General features: G+C 35.9%; 1 protein-coding gene across 1 annotated transcript; it reads left to right on the top strand.

Moving 5' to 3' along the window:
• Positions 1-3328: 3328 nt before the first annotated feature.
• On the top strand, positions 3329-5194 carry LOC104414401 (ammonium transporter 1 member 1). The gene has a single exon (XM_010025491.3). The coding sequence runs from the start codon at positions 3382-3384 to the stop codon at positions 4834-4836; it is 1455 nt and encodes a 484-aa protein (XP_010023793.2). The 5' UTR covers positions 3329-3381; the 3' UTR covers positions 4837-5194.
• The last annotated feature ends 12410 nt before the right edge of the window (positions 5195-17604 follow it).

Genomic DNA, 17604 nt, shown 5'->3' with positions numbered 1-17604 from the left:
TTTGGTTTTATAACCTAATTTAATTAAGATTTTGTGTAATAATTAGGATTCATATCAAAATGGCATCATTTTAGTGCTTTAATTAACCTTAACGCTGTGTAGGATGCCACATGGGAGAGATAAATATTTTAAAAAGATCACGTCAGCATTTTTCGTTAGTTAAATTAGACGAAGTTAGTAAAGAGAGCAAGGGTCACCTCACCTAGGTCCTCACTAGCCATGAGCAAGGCGAACCTCACCCAAATTTGATGAGGGCCAATTTTGCCTGTGGTAGCAAGAATAAGATGTTGATCAAATCAAGTAAAACATACATATTCCTTGATCTCTTTTGAAGTGTGACGGATTTGAGATGGATATGTCTTCCTTCAATAATGAAGTCCAAACAGTAGTAATCGTCTCATCCACAACTTCTCACTTGTGACTTTTGTGAGTGACCTTGCCTAGCCCTATCCGGGTATCGCTGGTGAAATTTTCCCTTTCTTACATAAAGCCACAACAAACGGACTTATTCAGGCCTCTATTTCTTCTTTTATTTTTAAGTTCACCCTAGGCATAAGACAGAAAGCCGAAAGGTTGGTACTGAATCAAAATATAGCGGATTTAAACAAATATAATAATTTCCCAAAAAGAAGATTAAAGAATATTAAAATAATAAACGAATTATTTATCCGCCTTAAACCTTAGTAAAGGTTTAAAAAGACTTAGACTTAGATCAACCATAAAATATTAAACGGATAGAAAACAATGGTACGGGTCAAATAAAATATAGTGACAGGAAACATTCTGAAACAGATGATTTGTCAGGGTTAAAATGGCCTAAATTCCTATGACCATTATTAGCTCTAAGTATAGAAGCCTTCTAGAGTATTGTACTTATAGGTCTCGTGAGTTGAGATATCTGAACTTTATCTCTTTATATGAACTTAAAAGTTCGGGTTAATTATTTGATATTTACATGTTCGAACCTGCAAATTTGATAACTAATAAATATAATATTTTCAAGAAAAATTTATCATGGTATAAAATATTTTGACTTTTTTTAATAGAACAAAGTTACGTGCACAGACCCAGCCATCTGAACACCCAGAGCTGTATCAAAATTGAAAAGTCCTTTTTTTTTGTCGGAATTTTGAAAAGTCTTTATTCACACCGAAAAAGGTATTGCTCGCTGATGGCATAATTATCTCTCTCTCTTTTTTTCAGAATTTTTGGTGTCATATTTCATCCTACACTTGATGGTTCCTAGCCGAGGGTGGGTTTCGAAATTGTTAAAAGAAAAGTGAAACTTCGAAAGTAGGAAATTCCCCTCTTTTTTCTTTTTCCTTTTTCCCGAAAAATTAAGGTTTCTTGAATAATTTCTCTCGATGCACATATTGAAATAGATCGTTGTAAAGACTACTTACATAAATGATATTATGTACTGTTGATTTGAAAGAGAGGTTACTTATAATTTTTAAATAAAATATAAATGATGCCGGTTGTGTAAAACATAACAAAATTATGCTAATGGTATGTAGGGCGATACTATTTACACTAGAAAGGCTAAATTACCCCCAATCATTCAATTGCAGTTTAAAGTCAATGCCCCATTCCTCCTCCTCCTACTTCTTTTTTATATCAATTAACAATCTCATTATCATAATTATGCATTTTACATGTTTTATTTTATTTTTAGTGCAATAAGGAACTTTTTTAATTCTATTCTTAGTCTTTTCTTAGATATAATAAAAGATTGAAAATCTCTTCTTCATCATTGCTTTTATGAAAAATTATTTTTTCTTACTCCCCTTATTGCAAAAGCTCACTTCTTGGTATATTTTTTACTTTTTAATTTCATTTGTAAAAATTATGTATCAAGTCTCTTTATTTAATATATTAAAGAACTTATCTTTTTTCCTTTACCATTGGTGAAATGCTTTTACACAAGTGTATACCATTGGGGTATACTAAAAATATTATGCACAATGAAGTATCTTGATATTTGCATGCACATTTTGTGGATGATATTAATTTATGCCAATTCAAAATAATGAGATTTAACCGGTATTTTTAAAATTTACTTATTTCATGCAATTTGTTTATTTAATTAAAATTTTATCTTTTAAATCTTTCCGTTGAAAAATGTAATTACGATTTTACTTTGAAAAATCTTCAAAGAGGGTTTGCTTTGCTTCATCCGATCATCCCATTATATATTATAGATATTTATGTATGTAATAAAAGAAAACTGATATGAAGGGGTTTGATAATGTTATGCACAACAAAAGTGAAAATTTGTTAACAAGTGATTGTGTTTTAAAAATGTCTATATAAAAAAAATTTCTAGGTTGTACTTGACAATTTATCCTTAAATTTTGGCTCGACAACATAGAAAAAAATTAACTTTCTTGGAAAAAAAATTTCAACAAAACCAATATATTTGGAAATAAATCCTAACAATGAAAAGGAAAAAAACAGGGTGCCTTCAATATATCTAGGATACCTACAATGAGGCATCTTGATATTTTTTTTCACACACACTTCATGGATGATATTAATTTCTGTCAATTCAAAATAATGAGATTTTTCTGGCATGTTATTACTCTTTTTAAATATTTTTTATTTAAATAAAATTTATCTTTTAAATTCTTTTGTTGGAGATTGTAATTGTGATTTTATTTTCGAAAATTTTTCCAGAGGGTTTGTTTTGCTTTATCCAATCATCCCATATATATATATATATATATATATAAAATATGAATGGATATATAAGAAAATCAATAAGAAGGGGTTTGATAATAATATGCATAACAAAAGTGAAAATTTTTAAACAAAAATGAATTTAAAAAAAAAAAAAAAATCTGTCTATATAAAAAATTCTTCTAGATTTTACTTATAATTTATTCTTTAATTTGTTGGAAGTAAATTCTGAAAAAACTGAAAAAATCGACAATGAAAAAAAAAAAAAAAATAGTGCATTTACTATATCTACTATGCCCAAAATAAGGAAATCTATACATGTGAAATTCCTAATTATGAGAAAAATTAATAAAAAGAGGAAAGTCAAATTACTTTGGGGGAAAGAATCAAAAATTTAGGATATCTCAATTGGGTGGATTTAATTACATCAGAGGTGAGAATAGCGCCATCCATGTATTTATGTAACTTTAGGGACGGAAATTAGATGAATCTTTTTCTTTGGGGTCGTGTATTGCAAAAGCAGAATCTCTCTCTCTCTCTCTCCAAGCAGCTTCTCATCTCCTCCTGCGCGGCGTAAAAGTCGTCCCCTCTCTCTCTCCTCGTTCAGACTCAGTCGCCCTCCTATTTAAACTCCTCCTCCTCATGTCCTTCCCCTGATTTTCTCTCACTACACCCACGACTCTCTCTCTCTCTCAATCAACCATGGCTTCCTGCTCGGCCGACCTGGCGCCCCTCATGGGCCCCAACGCCACGGCCGCCGCCTCCTACATCTGCGACCGCCTCTCCGACACCTCCTACGCCGTCGACACCACCTACCTCCTCTTCTCCGCCTACCTCGTCTTCTCCATGCAGCTCGGCTTCGCCATGCTCTGCGCCGGCTCCGTCCGCGCCAAGAACACCATGAACATCATGCTCACCAACGTCCTCGACGCCGCCGCCGGCGGCCTCTTCTACTACCTCTTCGGCTTCGCCTTCGCCTTCGGCTCCCCCTCCAACGGCTTCATCGGCCACCATTTCTTCGGCCTCAAGAAGGTCCCCTCCGTGGCCATCGACTACAGTAACTTCCTCTACCAGTGGGCCTTCGCCATCGCCGCCGCCGGGATCACCAGCGGCTCCATCGCCGAGCGCACCCAGTTCGTCGCCTACCTGATCTACTCCGCCTTCTTGACCGGGTTTGTTTACCCGGTCGTCTCCCATTGGTTCTGGTCCACCGACGGGTGGGCCAGCGCCTTCAATTCGGACGATCTGCTGTTCGGGTCCGGAGTCATCGACTTCGCCGGGTCGGGCGTCGTCCACATGGTCGGCGGCATCGCCGGCTTCTGGGGCGCCCTCATCGAGGGCCCCCGCATCGGCCGCTTCGACCACTCGGGCCGCTCCGTCGCCCTCCGCGGCCACTCCGCCTCCCTCGTCGTCCTCGGCACCTTCCTCCTCTGGTTCGGGTGGTACGGCTTCAACCCCGGCTCGTTCAACAAGATCCTCGTCGCGTACGGTAGCGGTAGCTACTACGGCCAGTGGAGCGCCGTCGGCCGGACCGCCGTCACCACCACGCTCGCCGGCTGCACTGCCGCGCTCACCACGCTGTTCGGGAAGCGCCTCCTCTCCGGGCACTGGAACGTGACCGACGTGTGCAACGGCCTCCTCGGCGGGTTCGCCGCCATCACCGCCGGCTGCTCGGTGGTCGAGCCCTGGGCCGCCATCATCTGCGGGTTCGTCGCCGCCCTGGTGCTGATTAGCTGCAACAAGATCGCGGAGAAGGTGAGGTACGACGACCCGCTCGAAGCCGCGCAGCTCCACGGCGGCTGCGGCGCGTGGGGCGTCATCTTCACGGCGCTCTTCGCCGACAAGGAGTACGTGGCCCAGATCTACGGGGCGGACCGCCCTTACGGGCTCTTCATGGGCGGCGGCGGGAAGCTCCTGGCCGCTCACGTGATCCAAATCCTGGTGATCATCGGGTGGGTCAGCGCCACCATGGGGCCGCTGTTCTTCGTGCTCCACAAGCTCAAGCTGCTGCGGATCTCGGCCGAGGACGAGATGGCCGGCATGGACCTGACCCGGCACGGCGGCTTCGCCTACGTGTACCACGACGACGACGAATCGCCGAAGAACGGGATTCAATTGAGGAAAGTCGAGCCCTCCTCCACAGCGCCGAGAGTCTAGACGTGATTTTTTTCCCTCTTTAAATCATAATATATGCCAATTCCCATCCTCTTCTTTTTTGTTGCGTTGTGTTCTGCTATAGTTAGGTGAAAAAAAAAAGACATGTGATTAGGTAATTTTTACTAAGGTCTTGGAGGTGTTGATGTGTGATGTGATTTGATGAGTTAGTGGGTGGATCTTTTTGGACATGAGATGGAGGGCTCGGGCTGCTAGTGTTGCTAGTGTTGCTTGTCTTCTCTTTCAAAATTCACGTGATGTGGAAAGATGTACATTTATTTATTTTGTCTTTTTTTCTTGGATTTTTTTTTCGGGTTTGATTCTAGGATATACGTGGGCGTAAATTATTGAAATTTGGGTCCATTTTGGAGTTTGTTTTTTTCCCTCATGTTTAGGTAATTTCGAGTCTCTTTTTGAAGTGAACAACACGTGACGAATGGCATGGGTCGCCCCGGAGATCGTGGGTGGTTTTAATGTTTTTCGTACGTTTCCTTGGTAAAAAGAGGTGCAATGACTGAAGAAGGCGCTTGGGAACATGTGTCGTTGGTTTGATATGGCCCGGATAACGAGGTCGAAAGAATCTTTTCGAGGCTAGAGTTTTGGAACTGTTGCGAATCAAGGAATAACAAATTCTAGGGTTTCCACCAAAATCAATTTTCAAGAAATCGAGACTGCAACAGATAAAAGAACCGCAAACACTAGAAAAAAGTCTCGCACGCTTCAGTGATATAAAAGAAATTAAAAGAATATATAAAATAAATACAACTCACCTTTCCCCTAGTAACTTTTTACATATTTTTACTTTAGTTTAATTTTTAAAGGTCGCTTGCATTTTGATACTGATTGTCCTTGTGTCCTCGATTTACGGAAATGTCATTTTTTTTTCTCACTATACGCACAACACCTCCTAAACTCTCACGTCCGTTGCGAACACTCAAAGCCAGAATACCAAACAGAGTGCGGAGGAGTGAGAGAATATTTAAATATTAAATTAATATATTTGTCTTTTCAATAAAATATTTTCATGTTTAATATTAGATAAAAAGACCAAACTGAATATGGGAGGAGTGAAAGAAAATATGAATATTAAATCATATTTTCATCTAGAAAGTGATTCTACATGATATTATATGGTATAATTACATCTTCATCTAACAATTGGTAGTGGTTCTTTAAAATATTACATGGTAATACTTTAAACTATTAAAATAATTGATGAATTATTGTATTGCAATAATAGGATCAAGGACCCCCACCACCAAGATTTGGGATTCATGTCTTGCCCAAACCCGAAATTCCAGTGGTTGGAATTTGAGTCCACAGAATAAACATTTTTTTTTTGGTCGGTAAGATGATAAACTTCATTCATGAACAGCAAAAATACAAGGGTCCATTTTTGCTGATACTCTTGTTCAATCATATTCACTAACATGAATTTTTTCATGAAACAAACCGACCCCATCTATAATCTGAAAACGACACAAATAAAGCGAAACTTGGTACACAAATCATTCAAGGTGACGTTTTTATAAAGTTGAGTGAAATTGCTTTGGCCCAAAGATATAGGGTCAGAAACTCAGAGGTGCAGAATACTTAAAGAATGAGATGTGGCCGTGCTTTCTTGCATGATGGGACTTTCACTATCTATGGAGACGACATTTTTGACCAGCTGGTCCTGGTCACAAATGGACAAAGCATAGAGTGATCATCCTCCTCATTTTTGCAATACATATGGATTGTGATCTTCCTTGTAAGTTGTACTCGATGTGTTGCGGCTTCTACTGGTTGAGATTTATCAATTAGTCGGCTTACCTCTCTCCTGATTTGATAATTCATTATTTGAGAATTGCAGCTGCTGCTACTGGTATTTTCTTTTCTATCTAAATTGGTCGAGAAAGTTTTACTGATGGTATGCCATTAGGAATTTCTGTTATTTTCAACTTGCATCATATTTTCAAAGTAATACTTGAACTTATAATTTGTGCAATTAAATTGCCCAACTTATTGACATTTTCCAATTAAGTCCCTCGGCTTTTTGTATCAGCCAATTGAAATCGGTGCATAGTAGATGCAAGTATGTAAAGTCGACTATGGACAATCAATTTGAGTTGACTAAACTATAAGATGTATAACTCCAAATACACTTCAATAAAAATGACAAATATCGCAAAAAAACCATAAATTATACCCGTTGTGACACATATACACCCTAAACTCGGCCACTGTGACCCATATACATAACTTTTTTTGTGTCATGAAAAAATCATATAGGCCTCTATTTTAGTTTCGTTCAAAATATATTTGTTATCTTTATATAAGTTCGGAATTTTTTATGACACAAAAAAAATTTATGGTATTTGTGTCACTATGAGTAAATTTAGATTTTTTAGTGACATAGAAAAAATTCCACAAGAAGGACAAAAAAAAAATATATAAAACTTGTAACTTCGAAGAACTTTTCCCATGTTACTCGCATTCCATATAATATTCATGCAAAAATGGAGTCGGATGTAATTTCAGTTTCCTTCTTTTGGTACTCCAATTATATTGAGAAGCTAAAAAGGATATCTTTAGCAAAAAAAGGAAAAAGCAAAAAAGGATATCTTACAGCTAACGGATGTACCACGTAACGAAAAGTCGAATGCATTTATCGTACGGACCTTATGAGAATCTTCTTCGACACTAAATCAATTTGATCCGATGTGCTTTTCAGATGGAATTAAAGTGTGACTGTCTTTTGTTTTGTCGCCAAAGACATGTTTTTTTCTTTAATAAGATGGAATTGTGGCTAAATTTTGAATAATATATAAAAATGAAAAAATTACCAAAAAAATCTTAAAATTCTTGAATTTATATCAATTTAATTTGATTAGTTTAGTTATAAAATTTTTGACAACTGATTAATTGAGTCATTTCAATCAATTTTGACAGAAATTTGCTCACATAAACGTTAATCATTTTATGTTACATCACTGATATTGACATGAGTAATTTTTTAATTGAATTTTTGAACTTTTTTTCACGTCTACTTGCTTCAACGCTAGATCTTGTGCCGCAACTAAAGCAAGCAACACTGGAACAAAACGAGGCTGATGGATCCAGGAGGATGTAGTAGACCAAATCGTTGTAAATATGTTTTGCATCTATTCTATTTTCTTGAATTCTCCAATATATGTTTAATAGAAGATACTGCATTTCATTCGCGCAGCACAATGTACACGTCCTTCACGGAGAAGTTTTTCTACTTTTCAAGAGCAACCAACTCACTCAATCTTGTTTGTTGTGCTTAATTATTTCAAGGCTTTACCCTCGGCTGAGAAATTTAATAATTTTTAGCTGGTGCTGCATCAATCCTTTTCATTATTCGTAAGTTTATTTGTTACAGTGGGACATTTTGACAATCCAGTCGAAACTTTTCATGAGTAGTGTGGGGGAAGCGGAGGTCTTAGAGGGTGCGAGGAGTTTGCCCTTTGTGATGGGGGTCAATTGGATTGATTAGTACTCTATTATAGAGATGGGAAAATTACATAAATGGTGCTTGAACTTTTGATTAATACACAATATTATTTTTGAACATTTAATTTATTCAATATAGTTCATAAATTTTAATGTAATATGTAATGTGATTCTTATATTTTTTTGTGAATATTTAATATAGTCCACACCTTTCAACTTTCATTAGTTCAAGTTTAGAGATAATATTGATCATTTTTATATATTTATAAGCTAAGTTAAATATATACAAAAAGTTAAGAATTACATTACATATTAAATTAAAGGTCGATAATTATATTAAACAAATTCAAATTTTAATGATCATATTATATGATCAATCAACGTTGAAAGATTATTTAAGTCTAAAACATTAATTTCTTAACATCTTCAAAGCATGTGAGAGACATAGAGAAAATTTGGGGGATAGGGTTTTCTGAGAGCCCTCCTCTCTCTTTCGTGCGGAGAGTAACGTATGGAAGAGGAAGTTGCTGCTTTCTACTTTAGTTTATGGATTCTCTCGTCGCCTTAGCTTTTCCAATCTTCCTTTTCTAGCCATCTAGATGGGAAAAAGGAAGTCAAAAAACCTTTCACGTCGCTGTGGAAAGCAAGGGCAACATGTTAGGAGAACTAAAAGACAAAAATCAAGCACGAAGTTTGATACGTGACATGGTCTATCTCTTCGAGGATCGACTCTCGAGGGTCGTTGCGAGAGAAAAGTTTCAGCACATGGGCTTCATTTATTTCATAAAAAACAAAATTAAGAATTATTTTTTTAAAAGCGATTATTTATATAGTTTAAAAGATTAAATCCTGAAAAATCTTAAATTGATACATCTCTCAAATTAATTTTTATCCACATTTACCTAAAATCGATAAATTTATGACAAATTTACATTTTATTAGTTTATGTTTCAAATTGTTAAGTTAGATTGGTTAATTAGTGTATCGGTTTAGGATTTACTCTCCGTTTATCACAATTATATTATTTTTATGATTTTTTTGTAGTATTAATCCAATTTAACGAATGATGTATTTGTCACAAATGTATCGGTTTGAAGTTTTTGACGGTCGAATAAATTTGTCACAAAATGTACCATTTTGAGATTTTTTTTTTATTTAGAGTAAATTTATCATTAGTATATCGATTTTAAATTTTTGTGATATTATTTTTTATTTTTAATAATTTATATCTAGTTATTTTTGTGAATGATACAAATAAGTAATACAAACTATTATTTTTTAGGAGAATAGAAGTGGTTAGGATATGAGTAATTAGGTACAGTTAATTTAATTTATAAATACGTTTGTTGGTCTTCCCAATTTTCAAAAGTAAGTAATATGAAGCAGGCAAAAGCAATCTTTCCCTATGGAATCGCGGGGAGTGGATTTGGTGCGCATGGGAAGCCAATGTGACCGGGGAGTACAGAAAGATGACGCCTATCGATCGTGGCTTCCACTTCAATGCGTACGGCCCCCTATGTGCACTACATTTAATTGGAAAGAGTAAATTTTCTCGTGGTCAAAGTCAATATTCACACACTCGTTCAAAAAAAAAAAAAAAGTCAATATTCACACAGTATGGTTGACGAGCATGCTTGCTCCGATTCTCTTTTGCTACCTTTCAATTGTTGCAGCGCCCCAATAATCTCATTGTTTTAGTCTTCTTTTTGTAAGGAAAATTGGAGAAATGATTCATGAATTTTGTCTCGATATGTAATATAATTATTAAGCTTTCGATTTATCCAATATGATTTTTGAATTATGATCAAATATGCAATGTGATCCTTGAATTTCGATTTGTTCAAAATGGTTCATGAATTTTTTGTATATGTTCAAATTAATCCATAAATTATATGAAAATGTTAAATGTAACAAATATCGAATAAATTAAAAATTTAGAAATCATATTACACGTTGACCTAAAGTTCAAGGACCATGTTAAATGGATTTAAAGTTTAGAAATTATATTGCACATTAAGTCAAAGTTTAAGAACCCTTCATGTCATTATTCTCTTTTTTAAGAATAATTTCTCATTGTTATGGTTATAATAAACTCATAACAAACGGATATATCATTGATAAAGCACGAATATAAAGTGGGGTGCATTACCATGTGGTGGAAATAAAAGTCTGGAGTTCCTAGAAAATTGAACTCGTAAACTCTAGCTTTGTAACAATGGTCTAACATTCATATATGTATTCATTTACGTTGCAATGCAATATAAATGTAGTAACTATCACGCCATGTGGTTTCATAATTATATATGTAATAATGGTGGAATAGTATTAGAATTCTTTAAATGCCCTTAACATTAGAATTAGAGAGAATATGATAATTATTATTTGATAATCGATTAAGATCCATGAGTTTAACTATGCATTATTAAGACAACATAATTATTGATATTATTCATTTACTTATCTTTAACATTTCGCTTAGTAATCATATGATATGTGTTAATGTCGATAATTAATTAGTAATATGATTACCAAAATAATATAAGATAAACATTAATATACTTAACAATCTAAAGTGATGGTGGGAGAAAAGAGACGGTGATAACTTGGAAATAGCTATCACAGCACGGTTACACACTTGGTACAGTAAAGGACGTCGATATAATGGGAAGCTACTGCAATTAATGGAGTCACTGGCCTTTTTTGGTTCTTCCAGTTGAATCCACAATCTATTATTTTTCAGTGCTCAATAATAAAGTCCTACAGTCATTCAATCTACAAAGGTGAAATGAGTGTACACTCCCAGATAGGCCATCTCCTGATTTAATTCCTCCTGTAGGACGTCAGTCTGGTGCTTGTTATGTTAGTCGTCGGCGGCTGCCTAGCCGTGCAAAGAGGGCGAACAAGTAGTGGGACTCTGCTCTTCGTAGGACAAGTTAACGGATCAGGGACAAATTGAGACGAAACGTCCCGAGAGATCTTAGACTAGGAAGCACTGATATTCTTCGAGAGCATTTATATCTTGTTGGATACTCCGATACTTTTAGGCACTTTCCAATACTCGATCAACACGTATTAGAAAATTCGATACATGATCAACTTTCTTATACTCTCCAATACTTGAGTCCAAATTCTAATATGCAAATTTCCAACACGTGATTAAATGAGGGAAATGAGAGAAAAAAAAAAACAAAATCTTCTCTTCTTTTCTAATTCTCACTTCTTATGATACACAATTCAAGAGCCAAGTTTTTTTTTCTCTTCTCTTCCGACACATTTGCCACATGAGTCCGGAATGTAAATTACTTGTTTTTTTCCTCCAAGTTTTATGGATTATCGAAATGGAGTTGAATCTATCAAATTCAAACAATAAATAATATTAATAAATTATAGATTAATGTTTTTAGTATAATTTCATTTGAGGCTTTTATTTATTTATTTATTTGAAAATTTGAATCAAATAAATTTGATTAATGATTATTTATTATGTATATATATAAATATACATTTAATATATAACGTATCCTCAAAATGTGTTGAAATTTTTTATTTTTTGAGAAACAACATTGTCGTGTCGTGTTCTATCCTGTGTCGTGTGCCAGTATTGAGGCCACTTAAATGTTAGAATGGTAGTGGAAATCCAGGTCGTCATCTTGAAGGCACGGTTCACATTCACTTCACAAGAAGAAGGAATACATCGGATACGCTTGCAATTTCATCCCGATTTTCTTTGATGTCTGACGTTCCTTGCTGTGTCTATGCCACCCTATAAAATCAACATTTGAAATCGGCCTCCGTCTCTGACCAAAAAAAAAAAAAAAAAAAAAAGAAATCGCCTCCGTCCCCGAAAAGATAAAAAAAAAAAAAAAGACCCATATCCATAAATGAAAAGGACCTAAGGAAAAAAAAAATTAGAATTTTGTTACCCATCAGGCAATCAATCAACAAGAGTGTCCCAATTTTTTTTGTTTCTCTGCCTTGTTTACTTGCGGTCACCTCCACTTTCAAGATGGAACTTACTGCTTCCCAACGTGGCTTTCCGAGTACGGTTAATTCTCATGGCAATAAGGTTAATTCCCATGGCAATTTGCATATCTCGGTTGAAGTAGTTTTAACGTCATTCTCCATTCCGGTTGTCGTCTAAGCAGAATCATGAGAAGAAATCAAGACAATGCTACTGTAGTATTGAGTCATTGGCCGCGCAGGCGACGAAAGAAAAGAAAGGGTTAATTGCTTGACATCCTTAACTTTGACATCATTATACAATAACTTTTGAACTTTAATAAGGTGTAAGGGATAAAAACACTACAAGTGCCATAACTTAGCATAAATGGACACTTAAGTGTCATAACTTTCGAAAAATACACTTAAGTGCCACATTTGAATAAAAGTGTGACACCTAAGTGTCACCTCCAAATAAACCCGCCGGAAATCATACATGACAATTAAATATTAATATTTCTTGTTGAGGTGGTGACTTGCCGGAGAGCCGAGTCAGCTCTAATTCACCTAAAATGACGTCATTTTGGCATAATTTGAATTTTAATACAATATAAAAATTTAATTTTTTTAAAATTAAAAATAATAATAATATAATTTATATTTATTATTATTATTATTATTTAAAAAAATTTATTTTTAAAAAACGGAAGAGGAAGGCAACCGGCACTAAGGGCTAAGCCCTCGCCGCCGCCGCCTCCCGCCATCACCGGAAGGTAGGGGAGGGTCGGCCGGGCCGCCGAGCCCGAGCCGAGAGCCAAGAGCATGCGTCCTCGTCGCCACCGCCTCCCTCTTCCTCCTCCCCCTTTCCTTCCTCCTCTTCCCCCTCCTATGGCTAGATTTGGGCGAGGGTCGGCGGCCCTTGCCCGGCCAAGCCAAGGGCCGCCACCCGCCGGGAGTCGCCTTAGCGAGCGGCGGCCCTTGGCCTAGCCGGGCGAGGGCCGCCAACTCTGCCGAATCTGGGCGACGGTTGCGAGCCCTCGCACGGCCGACCAAGGTCACCACCCGGCTAGGGCTCGGCGACCCTAGCCGACCCTCCTCCATCGTCGGCCCTTCTCGGTGGCAATGATGGCTAAAGATTGAGCCCTCAACCACCTTCCTCCCCCCCCCCTTTTAAAAAAATATTAAAATTATTATTTTTAAATATTTTAGATTAATTTAATTTAATTTATTTTTATATATATTTTTTACCACGTCAACCCAAAACGACGCCATTTTTGCATTATTTTGCCACGTCAACCTGCAAAACGGCGTCGTTTTGCATTCGCTTCGCCGGAAAAATGCCACGTATGCAAATTGGCCGGATTGGCATTCAAGTGATCCACTTTGCTCCGACTTTGGCACTTAAGTGTACTTTTCGAAAGTTATGCCACTTAAGTGTCCCTTCCTGCCAAGTTATGGCACTCTAGAGTCTACATCTCCAAGGTATAATTACTTATCATCGCACATCCCCTTCAAGTTAATTGACAGCATAAGCGGTTCTGGTTGCGATTTAAAATGTTGTGGCGAACGTGAGTTTTCCAAAGGGCAATTATCGTTGCCCATTTAGTAACCATTATTTGCTGCCCCTAATTTGATACTAGGGCTACTAATCCGCAAATTGATGTATAAAATTATGTCATAAAGTGATTTGACAATTGCGATTAGGAATTTAAACAATTGATCTCAATTTCAACACCTTGATAATTATACTTTTGGAGGGCTTGATTACTAGGATTAAGGTTCCATTTATTTCACATAATCTCAAGATAATTTTTTTCGAATTTTCTGACGGGTTACAAAAATAAACTAGTCAAGGAAAATAATTATGTGAATGAAAGAAACACCTTTAAAAGTGGAGAAAATGATTTATTTTTTTCAAAAATAGAAAATTATTTTCCATCCTCTTTCTTTAATTCAGAGCACGTTCTCATCCGCAGACTCCTTGTAATTATTTTTATTTTTAGATTTTCTTTTTTAAATCAAATTTTTAATTGTTAACTTTTTTTTTCCTTTTCCTTTTTCCTTGTCTTTTGGCTGACATCTAACCACAAGGGATAAACTTGCCCAAGGCTAATTAGGTTAAGCTCACCGAAATCTAGTGAGGCTTGAGCTTGAGGATCTGGCAAGGCCTTAAGCCGCGTTGACCTCTAGCAAGCTCAAAGCTCGCCGATCTAGCGAGGTGGAGCATTGCCTAAAATTGGCTTAACTCAGCTCATCAAAGTTTGGCAAGCTCGAGCCTTGCTGGCTTTGGGCGAGCTCATCATTTGCCTTGGTTGATCATGTGGCCATTGTTATGGCCTAAGTAGCACCAACACTAACACGCGACATGACACGACACGACACGCCGACACATCATTTTTCAAAAAATAGAGAATTCCGACACGTTAGGACACGTTATATGTTAAATATTTTTTTTTTATATACATAATAAATTATCATTTAATAATCAAATTAATTTTATTCAAATTCACAAATAAAGAAATAATTAAAAAGGCCTAGAATGAATTTACACTAAAAGCATTAATTCACCATTTATTAATATCATTCATTATTTCAATTTGACAAATTAAACTCTATTTCAATAATTCATAAAACTTAGAGAAAAAACAAGTGATCGACGTTCCGGACTAGCATGTCAAATATGTCAGAAGAAGGAAAAAAAAACTTAAGGGGTGAATTGTGTATCACGGAAAGTGGGAGTCAGAAGAGAAGATAAGACTATGTTTTTCTTCTTTTTCCATTTATTATTTTTATTATTGTGTTTTATTTTTCACATATATACATTTTGACATCTCATTTATTAAAAAATTTTAAAATTGACCTCGATATTGTCACGTATCAAAACTCGTATGTTGGAATTCCGACTCGAGTGTCGAAGAGCGTTGAATAAATAGACCGGGTGTCTGATTTTCCAACACACGTTGACCGAGTGTCCAAGAGTGTCGGAGAGTGTTGGACACGTATCGAAGTGTCCAACATGACACGAAGGCTCGTGGAGAGTATCGGTGCTTCATAGGCTATGGCTAGCAATGACCGCCAAGGAAGAAGGAAAAAAGAAAAAGGAAGAATAAAAGAAAAATAAAAAAATTCAAATATTTTAGTAATTTTTCCCAAAAAAATCAAATTAGATTTTTCATACTAAATAACGGAGATTCATTTTTAGGGAAACAATAAGAGCTTACGTCAAGTTGTTTTGCCCAACAATAGGAGCAAGAATCCATCCAAAACCGAGATTCCAGCGGTCGACACCGAGTCCATGGAATAAATGACAGCAAATGATCTTGAACTCCATTTTGAACGACCATAAAAATACAAAACAGCGACTATCATATTACCTAAAAAAGATTTTCTTGGTTATTCATCTTTAGCAGTATCAATTTTTTTCATGAAACAACAAACCCAAGATATAATCCAAAAATAGAACAATTTAAAAAAAAAAACTCAGTACACAATAAATAAGGGTCTTTTTTAATCCCTTATATTTTCAGGATTTAATGAATGAAATTGCTTTTCCCAAAAAGATAATGTGTGAGAGGTGTAGAATACAGGATGAAATGTGGCCATGCTTTCTCCCACGATTGACTATCACTGTCTATGGAGACGACACATTTGAACGGCTGCTCTTTAGTCACAAAGGGACAAAGCACAAATTGCTCATTCTCATTGGCTCCTCAATTCCGCAAATTAATATGGATCATGAGTACCCTTGTTCTCGCGCGGATGCTGCCGGTTAGGACCCAATTGCGAAACAAGAATTTTCTTTTTTTGAACCAAAAAATTTATTTGCCCAAGAATGTACCGGATCATTGTCATTTAACCTGGAAAAATTATGGATCGATTGATTTTCTTGTCGATTGGTGCCATCAAATAATTGATGGTCGATATCGTATGAAATTATATTGTCTTGTAGAAGTGGCCAACAATGTATCATGTTATGTGTTCTATGATTGAGGTTTATCAATCGGTCGACTTTTTCTTTTTTGTTTTTAGTGACGGAATGATTGATGAGGCAGTACCATATTGTATTAATAAATCACTCCTCCCTCTCTCTCTCTCTCATTATTTGATAAGAATTTGCATTGTATTTTCATAACAATATTCAAACTTGTCATTTGTGCAATCAAATTGCTTAATTTGTTGAATTTTTCCAATCAAGTCACTTTTTTTTTTTTTTTTTTTGGCAAATTGAAAATGTCGCATATATCGATGGAGCTAAATATAGACGAAATTCGGGCGACTTGGGCAATTGTTTTGAGTCTAGTGTCAATAACTCGAGACACAGTTAAACAAAATTTCAATAGCTTTATGTGCTATAGTGGCATTGACTATTTCAAAACATCAAACTTTTTATCCACATTGATCATCACACATCTCCTTCAAGTTGCCAGAACTATCCGCAGAAGGACTTGATCAGAAAAAAAAAAAAAAAAAAAAAAACTTGTAAATTTAATGAACTTGATTTGAATAAATTATAAGTTCGATTTTTGGACAAATATAGAAGTGTGGGATCAAATATGAACTTTTCCCATATTAGTCGCATTCCGTGTCTAATCATGCAAAAATGATGCGGATGTGATTGCAATTTGTTCTTTTGGTTCTCCAGTTACGTTGCGAGCTAGAAAAGATGTTTTACAGCTAATGCACATGTACCACAAAACGAAAAGTCGAATGCATTCATTCAAGACACGAACCTCAATGAGAGAATCTTCTTCGACGTGACCAAATCAATTTGGTTCAGTGTATGTCTCAGACCGTGTTGAAATGTGAACCGACATCCCTTTTTCTTTAAGTTTTGTCACGAAAGAGCCGTTTCTTGATAAGATGAAATTGTAGCTGAAGTCTGAATAACATAATATAAAACAAATAAATCAAAACAAATAAATCAAAAACCCATTTTCTAAACTTTTAAGTAAATAGTTATTCAGCAGACTTTTCGAATAATCTCGACTAATCATGAAAGAGATTTTTTTTTCATAAACATATATGATCAACCTTCTCTGAAATAGCAAATCTCTTCGATTGACCCATATAAGTCCGTTCATCCAAATCACTATGAAGAACTGTTATTTTCGCATTTAATCGTTCTAACTCGAGATCTCATATAGCAACTAAAGTAAGTAATACTCGAGTAGAATGGGAATGTTAGAATTGAGAGAATGGAGTAAGTTAGATAGAAAGACGAACCACTGTAAATTTGTTTTACAACTCTTATATCATTTCAACTTTTTTTATTTGCATAACTATTTTCCATTCGAGAAACACATTATAAACTTCCATTACAAAAAGGTTTTTAAACTTACAATCAATTCAACCCCTTGATAGTTGTGTTCAGTTATT

The sequence above is a fragment of the Eucalyptus grandis genome, chromosome 8 (assembly GCF_016545825.1).
Source record: "Eucalyptus grandis isolate ANBG69807.140 chromosome 8, ASM1654582v1, whole genome shotgun sequence".
NCBI classification, from domain to species: domain Eukaryota; kingdom Viridiplantae; phylum Streptophyta; class Magnoliopsida; order Myrtales; family Myrtaceae; genus Eucalyptus; species Eucalyptus grandis.
Note: the sequence above shows the minus strand (reverse complement) of the source record. Positions and strands in the feature narration are given on the sequence as shown.